The sequence below is a fragment of the Meles meles genome, chromosome 5 (assembly GCF_922984935.1).
Source record: "Meles meles chromosome 5, mMelMel3.1 paternal haplotype, whole genome shotgun sequence".
Classification (NCBI taxonomy): Eukaryota; Metazoa; Chordata; class Mammalia; order Carnivora; family Mustelidae; genus Meles; species Meles meles.
This window is the reverse complement of record NC_060070.1, coordinates 21352649-21372415: the sequence shown is the minus strand read 5'-3', so window position 1 is coordinate 21372415 and position 19767 is coordinate 21352649. Positions and strand designations below refer to the sequence as shown.

Below are 19767 nucleotides of genomic sequence, written 5' to 3'. Positions count from 1 at the left end.
TTTCAGTTACTCATGAGAAAGAGAAAATTCTTTTCTTTTTTGAGGCCATCTAGGGTCACTTTTTCCATCAAAGGCAATATGAGGTGACAAGGAAACAATGTATTATGTAGTAAGCTTCACGGTTTGTGCCCAAAAAGGCTGGTACAGACTCAAAACATCTATCAAAAAAAATCTCTTGAGCAAATGAATAAATCATCTTTTCAATGCACTGGAAGTCCAATTCACCCGCAAATACTACTCTTCCACAAATCATTCACCTTGATTTAGGAAAACAGAATCTTTACTATGTGACTTATTACTTCTTAAATTATTGTGAGTAATTAACTTTATTAAAAGTGCACTTAAGAAAAACCTGTTCTTACAGTTCAGATATTTCATTAATTCAGCATTGGTGAGATTTTCTTTAACTTTATCTTGCTTTGACTCAAAAATATGATTTAAGGCTCTCATTTAGAGTTAACTTTTAAGTTTTTATAATAGCTTCCCCTATTCCTCTAGTTTAAAGAGGTACTAAAAGAGCCTGTTCTCAATCCCCTAAATCACTCACTGGGTTTGTGGGCCCCCGAGACAGCCAGGGATTGGCATCTGCACACAGAAGTGAGCCTGTTCCCTTGAGCTGTGGAGTGTTTTTATTAAAAATGCTATATTCTTTCTCAATTTGGTTCCTGTCATCTTACCGTCAGAGAGCATATCCGTAACAATGTTATCAAATGCGTAGATGGGACCCGCTAATCCCGGATTTCTCCTTAACAAGATGGAAAGAACTTTAAAGGAGTCACTACCGTGGGCACTATTCCACTCTGTGTAACATGTTTATTATTAGGTGGTAAATCGCCAAGTCACGAAATGTGAAAATAGGGAATAAAATAGATGCATTTAAGTAGTCTGTAAAATGGGTTCAAGGTTAATGATGTGCAAGTGCACTACACCGAGGACTTGTAACAGGTCCCTGAAGAACCCTTATCCTACGCAGGAAGGTAGTGCCGCCGGCTCTGGGCACAAGCACACACATGGACCCCGCGGGGCCTGCCACACTTGAAAACACAAAGGCCAGCCCTGCCGCCTTCCCTTTCTGCCTCTGGATGGGGTAAGGAATGGGAGGACACAAGTACTAGGAGGTGTGGCAGCTGCCCCAGGGAGAACAGAGTGCCATCCCCCTCCCCCCAGCGGAGGAGAGCCAGGGGCTGGGAGGGACTGGGGGAGGGGGAAGGAGGCGCTTGCCATCTGGTTCTCTATTATTGCTTTGTTTGTCCTTCATGATTTCCTCTTCCCTGTTATTACCCTTTACTTCGAGATACTGTATTTGTTGTAAAAACCTTATTTTCGCCCCCATAACCCTGGAAAAGGGCATTTAAATGGCATGTACGGCAAGGAATTTCATTGGCAAGAAGGAAAAACATTAAATAAGGGGGGGAAAAAAACCTTTATAATATTTTCTGATAAGAGAACAAGGCCAGAGGCTCAAAGCCTGTAAAACATGAAAGGCCATTCATGTAAATCATAAAACACAGATTGAGATAGACTGGATCTTCCTGGAATGTTTCTTCAAAATTTCAACTGGATGCCATTGTCTATCCGATCCACATCAACAAAGGAAGAAGTCACAAATTTGACTTCGGCAAGGACTGGCTTTCCAAGGGTCCCATGATCTGATGTGTGGATCCCCTTGCAGTGTGGACAAACCCGCAGAGGAAGAGCTGGGTGGTGCTTCCTACTCCTCCCTAGTTCTCACCTTTCTGTGGGTTAGAAGTTCTAACCAGCTTTGGGACTGAGAGAAAATGATACGGAACGGGGAGGGGAAGTGGAGGGTATTTCAGAATTCAAAGCAGGTAGACTCAGAGGAGAAGCATTCATCTGAGAATCAAAATAACAATAAGGAATCATAGCTCAGAAGAGATCAAAGCCCAATTCCCCTTTCTCCCACCTCCCAGCCGACCTTCTAAACTTTCATGTATCTTGAAAGGTTCAGTCCTCTCTGGGCTGGGGGTCGAGGGGGGGTGGTCCTCTGGGTGCCACCCCCACACCTCACCATGGCACTGCCGCCAGCTGGCTCCTCTGGGCACCCAGGCAGCTCCCTACCTCCAGCCTCTGGCTCCTTGTATGTCGAACCATGACTGTGAGGCACATCGCAGACAACTGCCTGCATGAGAACACTTGCGACTTCGTACACAGCTGGCACAGAGGAGCTGTCAATAAATGGCAGCTGTTTTCTATTAAAAAAAAATTCTCTGTGGCTGTGGGGGCCTTGTAGGGGGCAGGTCACGTTCTTCTTCATCTGGGTGCTGGTTGCACGGGCATATTCAGTTTGTGCAAATACAGCAAACTGTACACTTGGAAAACATTGTGGTAAAACATGCATAGCAAAATTTACCATTTCAACCATTTTCAAGTGTAAAGTTAGGCAGCAACAAGCCCAACGTGTTGCGTGACCACCACCATGCACACACATGTAGTTTTCTGCATGTATTTAAAAAATTAAAAAAAAAATACAAACCCACCCATACCCATTAATGATGACAATAATAAGTAAAAAAAAACCCGAGCAACCCTGTGGCTACTATGTAGACACTGGTTTCCGAGATCCAGAAGAGTGACCGACCTCTTGTGGGAGGAATCCAGCTCCTGTCCTTGAAAGGTGGTGTATTCTAAGAGTTGGAGGCGTCCCAGGAAGGGGTGGGCTTTCCAGGGAAGCAGCTTTTAGGCCCGAGGGAGTTCCCTGTTACAATGACCACTTGTCTTTCCTAGGACAGGGATGCTCTGGGGCGCCGTCTCGCTCCCCTCTCCTCTTGCTGGAGCTCTCAGGAAAGCTGAGGAGCCAGGCTTTGACCGGTCCTTCTGCCATCACGGTTTGCTCAGGGAATGGAGAACACAGCAAGTGGAGCTGGTGGCATAGGGCTTCCTGGTGGGCCCCCAGCCCTGGGGGGGCATGACTTCCCAGTCCCTGGGGAGTGCTCACAAGGAAAACTTGAGCTACAGGGTAAGAGGCCTGACTGCTGATGGGGACATCACCATTTTCTTTTTCTTTTCTTTTCTTTTTTGAGTGGATGGGGGGAGGGCAGAGAGAGAAAATCTTAAGCAGGTTCCATGCCCAGCACAGAGCCCGACATGGGGCTCCATCTTATGACCCTGAGATCATGACCTGAGCCCAAATCAAGACTTAGATGCCTAACTGATTGAGCTAGCTACACTCTTTTTTTTTTTTTTTTTTTAAGTAAACTCTACACTCAATGTGGGGCTCGAACTCACAGCTTCAAGATCAAGAGGCATATGGTTTACAGACTGCACCAGCCGGGAGCTCCCACCACCATTTTCTTTGAGGCTAGAAGTTCCTGGGCAGGCATGCTGCCTTAACCTAATAGAGGCAATATTTAAAACCCACAGGGAGATACGTTTCCCTATATATACTACCATATATACCATGTTTACTCTTCTATAGGTCTTAAGTGTAGAATTACAGTGAGTGATTCTTACCCTTAGAATGTCCACATTGCCTGTTTAACTGTTGTTCCTACGGGTCACATTTAAAACACACACATTGTAGTCATTCGCAAGTGGGCGAAGTCATTTCTCCTTCCTGCTCACAAAGATTTCAGTCACTTGTGAATTTTCACTATGGGGCAACGCCTCCAGAGCCTCACCAATCAGAGTATTTAGCAGTTTTGAAAACAGAAGGAACTTGTTGACGGCTGTGAGTGAGGGCTCAGCTAGTGCAACTTGCAAAATACAAAAAAAACCCCAAACAACCCATGTCAAGGCAGAGAGAGGGTGGTGTGGACAGCCAAGCTTTGTGCCAATCATCTGAAAACACAGATCTACAAGGGGCGAAACCGGAACTTTTCCAACCTGTAAACCAAAAGCCTCAACTCTGAGACTGTGGTGTCTTCCAAAAAGCTCCTTGGACACCAGCCCCGTGAAATACTGCACTGGTTCGTCAACTCTTGATGTCTCAAGTTCAGTTGTTACCCATTAATGAATTCAGCAAGTGTTCTTTTAGCATTTCAGAAACTAAAAAGGCACAGACTGGGAACACAAGTATCCTTTCTCAATCTGAAAGACATGCACACTTCCCTGTCCCTCTCCGAACTTACGAGCTGTTCAGTATTTGGAATTTCTCTCCTTTGTGAAAACTCAGGTCATCTTCCGTCCGTGCTTCATAATCATAAAGGGCTACAAACAGGGTCACTCCTGAGAACCAAAAGGGGAGAGAGTATTACACAAGGGGAAATTAATTCCAAGAAATGACATCGTTCACTGAAATCTCATTCTCGAAATCTTCATCTAATCAGCAGTGATAACATGGTGCGGTGATGTAATTAACATGAAACCAGGGTGGTGAGGCTGAAGTCATGCCTCGCTCTTTGCAGGGGAAGCACTGTGTGATCTCTGAACAAGTCCTCGGGAAGAGACAGATATTATTATCATGTCCACAACCAAGAGCAGTGTTAGAGGTCAGATCTGAGGAGGCCTGCGGCAGTTAAAGACACAGATTCCGTTCCTCTCAGGAGCCCACGTTAGGGTGAGGGTAAAACAGATCCCTCTCTCCCGTGACCTCACAGTAACAGAGACTGTAACAGGAAACTCCTTCTGCGGCCTGGGACTGAGAAGACCCTCTCACAAATGCTCACCCCAACTGATGTCTTGCTCTCGGCATCTGCAATTGCCCTGGGGACGCCTTCTCTCCTGCCACAAGTCTGCCAATCCTTGCAGTGATCTGTAGGCCTTATTCCTCTTCACAGCCCCCCTGTGTCTTCTCAGCTGGTGGGCTCCCCACAGAGGTCCCTCTTGCTCTGCACAAGTCTGCTATCAACAACAGGAAATCTCCAGCAGCCCATTTGACTTAGGACCTCCTTCATATAGTGGGTAGAATTCCAAGACAGTCCTCCATGATTCCAACCCCCTGGTGTTCCCCCTCTCCTGAGTGTGGGCTAACCCAGTGACTTGCTTCTAACCAAGAGGACATGGCAAAGGTGATGGGATGCCTTCTAAGTGACGAGGCTTCAGAAGATGGCAACTTCTGTCTTCCCAGCCCACTCTCTGTGTTGCCACTGTGGCCGGAACACTTTGATGAAGCAAGCTGCCATGTTGGAGAGACACACATGACAAAGAACTGAGGGTGGTCTCTGGCCAACAGCCAACGAGGAACTGAGTCCTGCCAGCACTACACGAGCTTGGCAGCAGATCCTTCTCAGCTGGGCTGTGAGGTGACCACAGCCCGGCCAACACCCCCTGACTGCAGCCAGTGAGAGGTTCTGAAATGGGGGACCCAGAGAAGCCATTCCTGGATTTCTGACCCCCAGGAACGGCGAGGTCCTAAATATGCTTTGTCTTAAAGCTGCTGAGTTTGTAGTAAGTTGTTATGCAGCCATCGTTAACTAACACATTCCATTTCTCCGCTCTCTGGCTCCTCGTTTTGATCTCCGCACACTTCAAAGTGCCTTTAGTGGCCTAAAGAATGCACAGCACGGATTCCAAGCTTTACCAAGCCGCCATTTTGCTATGTCAGTACTTCCAAGGGAGCAGATGTGCCTGTGGAACTATTTGAAGGAGAAGGAGGCAGGGCTTGTTTTTCTACCCCATCCCAAGTGGCACTTTCTGGGGGAGAACTGGCATTCAGAAGGTCTGACCATGCAAAGTAGCAGGGCTCACTTGGCAACTTTCAATTTCTTTGAAAGTTTAGAAACTGGCTTAAAACAAAGACGTGGAAGCCTGTAAAGTCACGCTTGTTCTCACTGAACACTCTATTAACAGATTCCTTTTGTTACATAATTCGAAAACAAACCCAAGCTCCATCGTGTGGAAGACAAGGCACACGAGGACAGACACTTCCAGTCTCCCACTCTTTCCCTGCTCAGCCAGTAAGTTCTCACTGGGGTTTTGATCTTTTAAGGATGGAGGGGAGAGTCAAAGGAGGTCACAGGGGCACACAGACGCTGTTCTGGGCCTTAAAGCACTAAGCACAGTGATGGAGAGACAGACACACACATATAACAAAGCCAAATAATACAAGGCAGAGAAATCTGCCAACATTTGGGAGTACTATTTTTTTTTTTTAAAGATTTTATTTATTTATTTGACAGAGAGAGATCACAAGTAGACAGAGAGGCAGGCAGAGAGAGAGAGAGGGAAGCAGGCTCGCCGCGGAGCAGAGAGCCCGATGCGGGACTCGATCCCAGGACCCTGAGATCATGACCTGAGCCGAAGGCAGTGGCTTAACCCACTGAGCCACCCAGGCGCCCCTGGGAGTACTATGTTTTAACTTCCAAATTTTAAAAGGGACCAGGTGGCCTCTTATACTAAGGTCGTCCCTGACTACAGTGTAGACTCCCATGTTCAAGGCAAGTTCCCTTTCTAGTGACTTTATGAATGATACCTACAGACACAGGGATTCAGATCCAACATTCATGAATGAATGAGCAAGGTCAATGTCTGCATCAGCAGAACTCAGTCTGGTTGGCAGAGAACTCAGCAGGCACAGGAAGTGTGTGCTGGTGCATTTTTGGCTCTTTTTCCCCCTCCCGCATCCTCAGAGACAGACTTCCGTAGAATGCTTCTTTCTTTCCTCCCTCCATTCCAGGTGCCTTCCAGGAAGGCAGGAAAGATTAGTGAGTGTGTTAACACTCATTAGCTCACGTGGGGCCTACTTTAAAGAGAAAGTTGGATCCACTACAACACAATGATATGGTGCCTAAAGCTCTGGGTCAGATCCCCTGGATAGAACTACCCTGCCGTGTGGCATGCAGAGGGGAAAAACAAAAAAACGAAAACCCTGCTAATGTCTCAGCAGTGCCAAGCCCCTAGGTAAAAAGGCCCAGTGGGTCCTCATGAAAGACTTCTGCTCCCAGATGAGCCAAGAGCATAATGGCTGATGTATATTTCTTTAAACTTTTCTAATAAACAAAACAGTTTTGGAACAAATAACGTCAAATATCTAGTTACCATGATTCACGTGCTGGGAGTGATTTGGAAGGCGAAGGATGCACGAGAGAACTTACAAATATTCTGCGAAACATATGTCTGAGCATGCATGCCAGATATTTTACAAAGTATTAGCTAAGTCAGCAAGTGTACATGGCAGTAAAACAGAGCGTCATGGTGGGAAAGGGAAGGAAACGTAAAAAAAAAGAGAGAGAAAAGGAGTCCTTAAGGATACATAAGATTTGATTTTAAGATACAAGAGATCACGATACACTTGAGGGTTGATAAACTCCGTCACATGGAAGATGATGGGAAGATCAGAAAGAGCATTACTGAGGATGAATGGCCCAAAATGAATGCTGCCAAATGTCCCCACTGGCTGGGAGGTGACAGGCAGGCTGGCGATTAGGAAGATGAGGGAGAAGGTGCTACCGCCTGCAAAGTGGCTCTTAGCTGGGGGAGAGGAGGAAAGTGCACCGATATCTAGAGGACTTAAAACGTAACAGTCTCAGATCCAGTCCCAGAGCTTCTGATTCAAAAGATCTCAGTGTTCTGAGAAAGCTGCTAGTTACTCTGAGTCAGCCAGCCACGGCTGGGACCACCGATTGGCCTGGAGTACCTTAGAGCCAGTTCTGTGTCTCCTAACCCATGCAGAATCCTCCCAGAGCGGCAACCTGGGGGCACCTCCCATGACTGAAGCCAGCATTTTAGTATATGTGCTGCCGAAGCGAGCACTGAAGCCAGCATTTCATTTGTCCATCAAATCCTGTTTGTTTTGTTTTTTTGTTTTTGTTTTTTTTTTCTTTTTTTTAAAGATTTTTCTTTTTTTTTTTAAATTTATTTGACAGAGAGAGATCACAAGTAGATAGAGAGGCAGGCAGAGAGAGAGAGAGAGGGAAGCAGGCTCCCTGCTGAGCAGAGAGCCCGATGTGGGACTCGATCCCAGGACCCCGAGATCATGACCTGAGCCGAAGGCAGCGGCTTAACCCACTGAGCCACCCAGGCGCCCCTTTTTGTTTTTGTTTTAAGAGCCCTTCACCTGGCAGTGGAGAGGTGGAGACTGATGAAAAACTTAATGTTAAAGCGGCAGTCAAAGGGAGCGGCCTGGAACAGGAATGTTCAGTTGACAAAAGAATGCAGAACAGCTCCACTCTTACCCGTTCCTCCCCTGGTACGCAAGGTCCCGGTGTGAGACGAAGAGTTCACCCCCCCGAAGACGGTGAGTCCTTGGCCTGCAGCTGCGTGGAAGTTGTTGTAGTTCGGGATGGAGGTCACGCCGAAGCTGGGGTAGTGCTGCGGGGTGGGGTCTGTGCCATAGCGGTACCCGGAGCTCTGGGTCAGGCTGCCGTCCCTCTCCTCCGTCAGTTTTGTTGCTTCTTTGTCCTTACATTGCACACAGCCCATTATCTAAATTCCTGCCGAAAACAAAAGGGAGCCACGTGAACTTGGATGCTCGGTAGCTGCTGGGCTGCTGGATGAAAAAGGAATCATTTATAAGCCTCGCCCTTGGCTATTTCAGGCCTAAAAGGGACAGGAGGAAAGGCAGTGGCTAGGGCTGATGGTTAGAAGCGATCTCATGGCCTTAACTTGACAATCATACTCGTTCCCCCTGTGCTCAGGGTGACAGAAGCCACACAGAATATGGTCACCAGGCAGCGATGTCCTCAAATGAGGCCTGCACCCCTTAAAGTCCTCGAACATTACGAACCTGCTTAAAGATAGCCCAAGACCACGTACTATGCTTTTCTTTAGTTATCTAAAAGGATAATGTATGCTCTACAAAGTGAGTCCATGCAATATTAGAATAAAACCCCCATTATGGCAAAAAAAAAAAAAAAAAAAAAAAAATCCAAGCAAGAGGGTGGAGGAGTGCTGGAAAAGCCAGAAAACAGCCCCTGAACAGCTTGTCATAATTCTTTTCTCATGGATGCCCATTATTCAGGCACACACCTGGTGAATTTTAAGCAGTCAGATGATAAGTATCAAAATTAAGAAATCTTTGCTGGATGAAAAATACAATTAGGGGCGCCTGGGTGGCTCAGTTGGTTAAATGTCTGACTCTTGATTTTGGCTTAGGTCATGATCTCAGGTTGTGAGATCGAGCCCTACACTGGACTCTGGGCTAGGGGTGGAGCTTCCTTAAGATTCTCTCTCTCTCCCTCTGCCTCTCCCCACCTTTAAAAAAATTAAAAAATAGAATAAAATTGGTAGAAACTAAGAGGTCTGGGTATATTTGCAGGATGTCATGATAGCCTACAGTAACAAAATCATTTTCAGCTGCTAATTAACTTTCCAAATTTCCATTAGCTTTTGACATCTTTCAGAAATATTTAAAAAAAAATTAATCTCAAGTTCCAGAGTTAGTGAAAACTCAGGTCATTGTCACCCCACCCTCCTCCAACCTACTTCTGTGTTTATTGTAAAAATGCCACCATCAATGACTGACTTGCTCAAGTCAGAATCCTGGGAAGCAAACTTATTTGCTTCCTTCTTACTTCTCACTCTCCCCGTCTCACACTCCACTATCCAGACATGCTGAACTTCTCAGTTACTTAAAGGTTCAGTTTTCTCTGCTTTCCTTTAGGCCTTGGAATGTGGCCTGGAACATTCTTTCCTGCAGTGCAACATACCCTTCATGTTCCAGGTAAGACACTGCTTCCTCTGCAAAGTCTTCTCTGATCCCCATACCCACCTTCCAAGGCTGGGGTGATGCTCTTTCTAAGTGCTCCCCTGGCATCTTGATTTCTCCCATCATGGCACCATAAACCATTAAAACATGGTTTGCCCACTTATCTCAAGGTCCAGTGGACTGTGGGTTCCAGGAAAACTGTCCACTTTTGTCATAGCTATAATGCCAGTGCCTGGCACACAGTAGGTGCTCAATATAGACAATCAGATGAGTGAAGGAGAATTCTCTAGCCCAGGATGTTTCTCTGTCACCCTTTCTCTCTGCAGCCAAGACCAACCCTTCTCTCAGCAACTTACATCAGCAGTTGACCATGCATTTTTTTAATCTATTGGTAATGTGAGAAAGCAAGAGGATTCAGAAATACAAGGTTAAGTTGGTTAAATGATTGTACTTTGGACTGTAATACCCATCAGGTCGATGGGGGTAGGTAGAACATGCAATGGATGTCCCTTCCAAAACTCTGAAGAGTGGTCCGTATGGAACCAAAGGATCAAATAAGAAATGCACGACATCATATGTAATTACATGTGTTCACTGGGGAGGGTAAAGCTGGTACGGGAATAGAAGGAACAGACAGTTATGAAGAAGAATGAAAGCACTAGTTGCTCTTAGTATCTTGCAATCCAAAGTGGGGAACGTCATATCAGATACAGAGACTCTTGGTGGGGAGCACTGTTCTGAGCACGCCCTTTCTGGGGAAAAGGGACATGAAAGCAGCATCAGACTGCTCTAATGTCCTCTTACATTACACATTTCAATAAATACTTATGGAATTCAATGTCAGTTCCTGAGAATGGAAACATCTGGAAACGAGCCGCCCACTGCCTGAGTTGAGATCACCCAATCTGGAACACATTTACGCGTAAATCATTCAAGATTAACTTACAATATACTGGGTCCAACATGCCCTCTAACTTATGGTAGATAAATGCCATTTTAACCAATTTCCAGTAGGAAAGGCAAACTATGTCCAAGGCATGATGTATTGAAGGAATTTCATCATTTGTTGTGGGTATTGCTTCACAGGATTGAGAAATATCTTGATTACTTTATATTAACTCCTTCATGACACAAAGTTGCTTTGAGCTCCCACAAAGGCCGGACAGAAGATGTTCTTGTTCCAGGTGCCTTTTTCAGGGATTTCACTGATCTACTGTAATCAGAAGCTATGAGAAATGAATCACAGTGTCACATTATCGACACCAGCGGTTTTCAGCTGGGGCTGACTTTTACTCCTCTCGCACCCACCAAGGGACATAACAGGCAATGTCTGGAGACACTTTTGGTTGCCACAACTCAGGGAAAAGAGGCACTACTGGTCCCTAGTCAGTAGAGGCCAAGGATACTGCTAAACAAGTACCATGCAGGACAACCTCCAGCAGCAAAGAATTAACTGGCCCCCAATGTTAAGAGCATCGAGGTTGAGAAATTCTGATTAACGGAGGAGAAAGAGATCTACATCCATTTCTTCAAAACAGTATCTAACAGCTATTTCCCTTATATGTGTGACCGATATGCAATTCACAATGCTTTTCTTAGGAGAACAGGCAGGCTAGGGAGAAGGACACAGTTTTAAAGATCGGTATAAAATGCTGAGTCTCCCCTGGAAGCGTGTTCCCTGTGGTAGAGAAAAAAGAATCTAAGCCAATGAGAACTCTCATGATGAACTACTCTTTCAAGTTCAACAAAACAGAACAAAAATGACACATCAGAACCCACTGGAAGCAGGACCTTATATCTAACCAAACTAAGAAAAAAACTCGTCTTTTACAATCCACCAAGAAAAAGTATTACCACTGGAATAAACAACTAACACCATCTGTACAGCTATGAAATAATGAAAGGAAACAGATAATAAGCTCCTTGAGGGCAGGGATTATTTTCTGGCTTGGTTTTAGCATTGCATCCTGAGGGTCTAGAACGGTGCTACATGCTGTAGGAGCTCAATAAATATTTGTTAAACGATTACACTGCAAAAACCCAAAACTCAGTCAAAATCATTTTGGAGGAAACAATTCTCTTTTGTGGAAGGGACAGCTCTGTCCCCACTACACACATTTGCAGTTTTTTTTTTTTTTTTTAATATTTATTTGACAGAGAGAAATCACAACTAGGCAGAGAGGCAGGCAGAGAGAGGAGGAAGCAGGCTCCCTGCGGAGCAGAGAGCCCGACGTGGGGCTCGATCCCAGGACCCTGGAATCATGACCTGAGCCAAAGGCAGAGGCTTTAACCCACCGAGCCACCCCGGCGTCCCACATTTGCAGTTTTGAGTAAGAAATGTTTTTGGACAGGTCTTGGCTTCCTTTCTTCCCTTGGTTGACAAAGAAACTGAAATAAATCAGTCAATGCAGGCTCAAGACATTAAAAGTTAATCACAATGAAAATATTTGTGTAAGAACTTGTGGTCTTCTTCCTCCCACTTGGGGTGGTCAGACTAACCATTTCCTGACAGAAGAGTCAGAAGCCGCTCTGTGAGCTGTACCCAACGTGACTTCAGGCTCCCTGCCATGAGACAAACTTCTAAGCACTCGAGTTAAAATAAAAACATCCTTTTTTATGCACAGTTCTGTGGTGTGGCACTTACGGCCAATGCTCTAGGTCCCTTATGAACACGAGATGTACTGATGTACCTGCCGAGATCTGTGGGGCCCTGGGAAACACGGGATAACGCCGTTCCAAAGGTGGGACCTTGGCATCACTCTGACGAGTAAATCCTGCGCCATGAACTCATGGCCATGCTTCTCTCCATGGGGCTGTGCCTAGGGAAACTGATGGACAAGCGCTTTGACCAGTAAGATCCTGTGACTGTGGTCAAGGTGTCGGAGTTATAGCCCTGAAGGTCCCCCTCTCCCCACCATTCTTCAGTCCTTTGGCAAAACCGAAGGGCTCTCTATTACGCAGGGAAAACCGGATTTACATAAAATTTCTTTAGGCCTGTGATCTTGTATGTGCCAGCAGCGTTAAGCAGCTCAGGAGAGAGCTGTCCAAGAGAGAATCTGAGGACCACCACACCCTGTTCCTGTGAGCACGGCAGACGCCATCAACTGATCGCGGCACTGTCTCGGGCTGTACCGCACGTGGCCCCAGAGTCCTCCTTCGCATATGCCCTCGTGTGGTGGATGGAAGCTGACATGAAAGATGGACTCTATCCCCGACTCCGGGCACAGGCTACTGTGATCCAGAATGAGTCCGGCTGAACACACCTGCCCTCCGGCAATGCCGCGGACCACAGTCCAGCTGCTAGGTGCACATTAAACACAGATATGACAGGTAGGCTCACATCGCCTTGGACGCCACTCAGCACAGCAACACCGTCCGCTCAGGCTATGATAGCAGGACTCCTGAGGAGAGTTCAGAGAGCTAGGGACCCAAAAGGGGGAAAGGCCACCGGCAGTCTTCTGCAACAGCAAATTACCTTCTCCTGAGACACATACATTTGCAGGCAGGAAGGAGGGATGGCAGGAGGAGGGAAGGTGAAATGACAAGAAATAATTTTAATTTCAGCAGTGTGAGCACTTCTGTCTCAGAAACCAGCCCAGGTGGGTGTGGGGAAGTGAGGGCCCTGAGGCATAAGTTGCCATCCTGGCTGTTGGCAGCACAGACTTGGAAGAATGACAGGTCTGGCCCCACTGGCCTGCACTGGGATGTGGCATGTTTCCCGCTTGTACCATTCACCACCCCTTTAGCTGGTCTCCCTTTTACTTGTGTGAAAATCATAACAAAAGCAAAGGAACAAGGAAGGGAACATAGAAACCAAACATAAGCAACCGAGATGGGGACATCTGAGAAAGAATTTAAAGCTGAATTGTAGATCAATGGCATGGTCTCATACACTTCTGCGAACACGGAAAGTACTGGTAGTTTAATGAGCCACCACTCTTTTCTGGTCAACAGTAGTAACATGAGGCAAGAGGGAGAGACGTGACAGCAACACATCAGAAATGACTTGACTTCTGGGCAGAAGAGCCACGGCAGGGGGTTCTTGATCCTTGTCAGATTGGAAACAGCCATAAGAATCCACCAGAGAGGGGCGCCTGGGTGGCTCAGTGGGTTAAGCCTCTGCCTTTGGCTCAGGTCATGATTTCAGGGTCCTGGGATTGAGTCCCGCATCGGGCTCTCTGCTCAGCAGGGAGCCTGCTTCCTCCTCTCTCTCTTCATGCCTCTCTGCCCACTTGTGATCTCTCTCTCTGTCAAATAAATAAATAAATAAAATCTAAAAAAAAAAAAAAAATAAGAATCCACCAGAGGTATCTAGCTACATTCTCCATTGAGTTAACAAATCTTCTGAACGTCTAGGGAAGGCTTACTTTTGTTTACACCATGTAAGTGCTATTAGCAGAATGTTCTGAGACATGTGAGTGCCATGTTGGAAGCAGGGCTATTGGGACACAGACCCTGTCACCCAAATTTCCCAGCACTTTCAATCCTTTTTGATGGGACTTTCCTCTTTGGAAGACATTGGGTCCTGACACCCCACAAGAGAGTAGGGGTGGTGCTGTCTTCTGGGGACACCCTGGACAGAAGGGCCACTGTTGGCTGGGGAGGCCAGAGAGAAAGCAGGACCACACTGGACCATCTTGGAAATGCAGACACTCTCCAAGATCCCAAGGCCGGGAAAAGTTCACAGCTGGGATGGGATGTTGGGCACGTCAATACACGAGGCCTGAACCACATACGGTATTGGTGTGGGGCCCAGCCAGTGGTCCCAGACTGGCTATAAAAGAAGAATACACAGGACTCTGCTTCTTTGCTGCCAAATGGAAGGAAGGAGTGAAAATCTGTGCCTTGCTGAAAAGGTGGTGTGGTAGGCAGAACTCCAAGGTAAGCCCCGGATTTCTGCCCTTGCTGTGACAAACCCCGTATCATCCCTAGGACTGATGGGATAATCACTCCCTCGATCAGGCTATTTCACTTGGCATGGCTGACTTCAACAAGGAGAAATGATCCCAGGTGGAAGTGACCTCATGAAGTGAGCCCTTGACAGTGACTGGGCTCTCTCTGAAGTAGATACAAAGTCTAAGAGGCATCCCAGGGATGTTCTATCCTGCTGGCCTGGCAGAGGGGAGCTATGTGGCCCAGAAATGTGGGCGGCCTTTAGGGACTGAACACAGCCCCCTGCTGGCAGAAAGCAAAGAAATGGGGACCTCAGTCCTACAACCACAAGGACCTGAAGTAGGCCAAGAACCTGGAAATGGATTCTTCCCTGGTCAAGGTTTCGGAGGAGAATGCTGTTGGCCAACGCAGTCTTGGGAGCCCAGGGCTCAGCCATGCCATGCCCAGACGCTCAGAACTGCGAGCTAATCAACGGGGGCTGTTTAAGCTGCTCTATTTGTAGTAATTTGTTACACAGCAAGAGAAAGTGAATACTGCTTTTGTGGAATGGGCACCACTAAGGGGAACGCTCCAATCTTGATAGTGACGACTAATATTAAACGAGGGCTCGCCGTACACCGGGCACTATGCTATGTACTGGAACATCCTATGTCACTCGACCTTCATGACAGTCCTTAGAAGTATCATGCTTTCCCCTCATTTGACAACAGAGGAGAAGAGAGGTTTGAGACTTTGTCCCCAGCTCTGTGCGGGATGGAGACAGGATGTGAAGCCAGCCAGACTGATTCCGTGGCTGGAACATGGAGCCTGTGGACCAGAGTTGCTTCCTGACCCAAGGACTCTTGGCCAGTCCAGGCAAGGCTGTGGATATGTGGTCAGAGGGGCCTGTGGGGATGGCCCCCTAGTTCCCTAGAGGCCAGCTTCATGTGTATGACTAATGGGGGCCCTGACATCAGGGACTGGACCTCACCCCCACCCCCACATTCACACCCTGCCCACACCCAGACCATGGGCTCTGTGAGCGTGCTGGGACCATGCCAGGCGTGCTGAGTCACTGGCGTCCTCCATGTGGTGTAGAGTCTTAATGAACATTTGGGCTAACGGCACTGACGTTCCCCCTAGTTTCCTGCTATTTCCTAGATGTGGTGAGTGTTGATGTACACCACAAAGGAGCGAGCACTGGTTTCCTTGGTATAGTGAGCTTGGCGGCTGCATTTAAAGCAGAATTTGCTTTACAGGCAAAACTTACTGGAACATATTTACCGTATAAACAGAGCACAAACAAGGCCTCCTTCAAGCACAAAATAACAGATTTCTACCCTTGGGAGAGCACCCCACCCCCAACAAGAAAATGTCACATCTTTGCGGTGAAAAGACTGATTTTGACACAAGAACGCATACAGGGCAGACACCAGCCACATGCAACAGTGGGAGAACGGAGCCTATTTAAAAAGCAAATCAAAGCTTTCCTTTGAAAATAACAAGAGGTGGTGTTGGATGGTCATTTGTGTGTGACTCTGCAAGGTCCTCTGGAGGACTAGGACCACGGATCTTGTTCCGTGGCGCACAGCTCATATTTACATGAACTCACATAAATCACTCTCGCAAACATCACATCACTTTAAGAAAAAAAACCCCACATTCCTGGCACCTAGAAGATTTTTTGGCTCCCCCGCCTGGTTTGTCTTGTTCAAATGACCCCCACGCCGAGAAGCAGCGGTTCACTGCCTGCAGCATGTTCTCTTTTCCCTTCTCTAAAACCTTCCATTCCCCGATGCCCGGAGAGTCAAAAGTACTTAAAAAAGAAATGGAAGCATTAGACCCCGATGGTGAGACTTAACACTGCAGCCAATGAAGAGCTGGAACCATCCCCAAACCCAAATGGCCAAATGAGGTTTTAACACCAGATCGTGGAAAGGCTCCAAAAGAAAGGGAGAACATTTTCTTCTTATGCTCACTGCACTTCAGACCTCAGGGTTAAGACAAGAGGGAAATGCTGATAAAAAACAAGGATATGTTTTAACTGTCTATGCCAAAGGGTTCAGAAAGAATTAGAGCACAGATTATATAGTTTTTCAGGCCTTCTCCCACTCTTTTGGGAGGAAAAAAAGGCTCCTTTGTGGTTACTGGTTTAAACTTTTATCTTATTTTTATTGATCTATAATTCCCATCCCATAAAATTCACCCTCTTAAAGTTTACAGTTCGGTGGTTTAAAATATATTTTTAATATATATGTATATATTACACATATAAAGTATTAATATATATTAATAAGTATACTTAATATACAAAGGAAACCATTGTCACTAATCCTAGGACATTTTCATTACCCCAAAAGGAATCTGTACTCATTCCCTTCTCAGCCTCACCTCTGGCAACCAGTGGTTTTATGTCTTTATGGATTTGCCTATTTGGACGTTTTGTATGAAGGCAATCATAAAACATGTGGCCTTTTGTGACTGGCTTCTTTCAGCTGGCACACCGTTTTCAAGGTTCATTCCTTTTGTAGCATGAATCAGTGCTTCATTCCTTTTTATAGCTGAAAATACTCCACTGTATGGATGGACTAGTTTACCAATCATCAGTAGATCGACGTTTGGCTTGTTGCCACCTCCTGGCTGGATGAATCATGAGGCTATGAACACTCACGCATAAGCTTTTGTGTGGACATATGTTTTCAATTCTCTCGGGTTCATATTTTAATATGTAAGGAATTTATATAGATTTAAAAAACCCTCTGATTAGGTACATGGGAAAGCATGTTAATTGGCAATTCAAAGAAAGGAAAAAGGGCTTGTGAAACTTATGGGAAAATGTTACCTTCAGTAGTAATCAAAGAAATACAATGTAGATTAATGAGAGACTTTCATTTCTCAATTAACAAAACTTCGAAAGGAAGTCTACCCAATAGTGAAGGAGGCCCCCTAAATGCCCATTCTCATATATTGCTGATAGAAGACCTGGAGTTAGGGTATAACCTTTTCATAGACCAATCTGACAGTGTTACATATTTTTTTAAAAATTTATTTTATTTTATTTTATTTATTTGACAGAGAGAGATCACAAGTGGGCAGAGAGGCAGGCAGAGAGAGAGGGAGAAGGAGGCTCCCCGCGGAGCAGAGAACCTGATGCGGGGCTCGATCCCAGCACCCTGAGATCATGACCTGAGCCGAAGGCAGAGGCTTTAACCCACTGAGACACCCAGGCGCCCCACATATATTTTTTTAAAAGAAAACTTAAAAAATGGGCCTGTTCTTTGTGAATCTGTGCTAAAGAGACACTTTTTGGAAAAATGACATGTGAAGAGGTCCTGTGACATGTTATTTTTAATTTGAAAGTTAGAAAACCAGCTAATTTTTTGGGGCACCTGGGTGGCTCAGTGGGTTAAAGCCTCTGCCTTCGGCTCAGGTCATGATCCCAGGGTCTTGGGATCGAGCCCCACGTTGGGCTCTCTGCTCAGCGGGGAGTCTGCTTCCTCCTCTCTCTCTGCCTGCCTCTCTGCCTATTTGAGATCTCTGTCAAATAAATAAGTAAAAAAAAAAAAAATTTTTTTTTAAAAATTAAGTTTACAGAAAATAATCAGTAATACAGAAAAATGCTCATATTATATTAAGAAGGATCACATGATTGTGACTTTATGACAAATGCCTAAAAAACCGTCTGGAAGGAAAGACACCAAGATGCTTGCTGGTGGTGTTGTGGGCGGGGGGGGGGGGGGGAGGGATAACACTATGGGTGACTGTTCTTTCTTCTGTTTTTTTCTCTCAGATTTTCTATACTGAGAAAGCACAGTTTTTATGAGAATTAATCATTGTTTTAAAATACGAAGAATCCCTTTAATTTTATCAGTTGCTGATTAAATTTATACATAAGTATATAACCATACACTGATGAAGCATGCTTTATGAACTGAAAAATTAAGAGAATGAAAGAAAGTGACTGATTCCAAAAATTAAGAGAGGGAGAGAGAATGACTGATTCTAAAGTCTATTAAGAAGCAACCTCTCCTCCTGGAAGGTTTGAAAGGTGAAAGGTACTGAAGGACAGAGAGATTCCTTTTTCTTTCTTTCTTTCTTTTTTTTTTTTTTTTGGTTAATTAATTTATTTGAGAAAGAGAGAGAGAGAAAGTATCCTCAAGCAGACTGCCCACTGAGTGTGGAACCTGAGCCCAAATCAGGAGTCGGCTGCTAAGGTGACCGAGCCACCCAGGTGCCCCTAGGGCAGAGAGGTTTCTGAGTCTTTCTAACATCGGTGCTGGGCAGTGCGCAGTGAGGGAGCAGCGCTGGGAGGGGTGGCGAATGCACCCAGATGGGTGGCCACAAAAATTTAATGAAGGCCACAGATTAAGCAAAGCCATGACACACAATAGCTCAGAGGACCATGTAGGTAGCAAGTGTCTGTAGAATCTATGATACCAGAACCAGAAGTTAGGTGGCTGGACTAGCGGGTTCTTAAAAACCTTCAGGTCCCAAACTCCAAGGTACCTGGGGAAACCCAATAAAGTCAGAATGACCGTATTCTGAACAAGTCGACGTTGGAATATAACCAAGGAGTTCAGGTTACTAAGGAATCTGCAAGACCTCTCTGTGAGCAAGGGCCTGGAGACCACACACTGGCATGACCCTAAGGAGCTGGGGAGAATGAAGCAAAACACTTCTGTTCTTTGGATGCTTGTGTTGGTGGAGACAAGGGGACTTGCTCAGGGCACCAGGCAGAAAAATTCTATCCCCTTCTCTCACTTCTCCTCTTCTTGCCCTCACCCTTTCCTGTTGGGGTATTCGGCCTGGATTTTGATGAGGTGAATTTTGACTTTGCCTAGAATCCCCCAGTCCTTAGAATCTGGTGCATTCCAAGCAGGGCACAGAGGAGTAACCAACATTGGTTTATGCGACCTAAAATTTTCCAGAAACATAAAAGATTCAATAAAGATGCTCCTTCCTAATGTTGATGTTTGTTCAAACATCTTTCTACTCTCCTTGGCCGTGTTGTATAAAAACAACCAGAGGAAAACAAAAATAAAACTGTAGGCTTCCTTTCACGAACTGGAAGAGAGTTAGTGTCACATCTGGGCCACAGTGGTAGAGACTGGCTTTCTGGGCTGAACTGGCCAAGGACCCAAGGATGGGGGTGTCACCAGCGGGGCCACAAGAAAGCACATTAGCACAAAGCAGGTGCGTGAACAGGCGTCATCAATGCCCCCTGCCTGCCAGTGTGGAGAATGAACGCTGAGGAGGTTCACTCTCCAAGGCCAAACAAAAACCCTCTGCCAATCTTTCTATTCTCTATGGAGGTTCCTCGCCAGATGATTCTGCAAATGTGGCCCCATCCT

The 19767-nt window shown here is 46.0% G+C and overlaps 1 protein-coding gene across 6 annotated transcripts in view; it reads right to left on the bottom strand.

Annotated features, from left to right (window-relative positions):
- Positions 1-19767, bottom strand: part of FYN (FYN proto-oncogene, Src family tyrosine kinase) — a 212155-nt gene that overhangs the window by 48322 nt on the left and 144066 nt on the right. For all 6 annotated transcript variants that reach the window (XM_046004797.1, XM_046004796.1, XM_046004793.1 and 3 more), the window contains 2 exons: positions 8073-8330; positions 4089-4185 (listed from right to left, as the gene is read on the bottom strand). In XM_046004797.1, the coding sequence (XP_045860753.1) occupies positions 4089-4185; positions 8073-8319 (344 nt within the window). In that variant the 5' untranslated portion in view covers positions 8320-8330. The remainder of the gene's footprint in view (positions 1-4088; positions 4186-8072; positions 8331-19767) is intronic.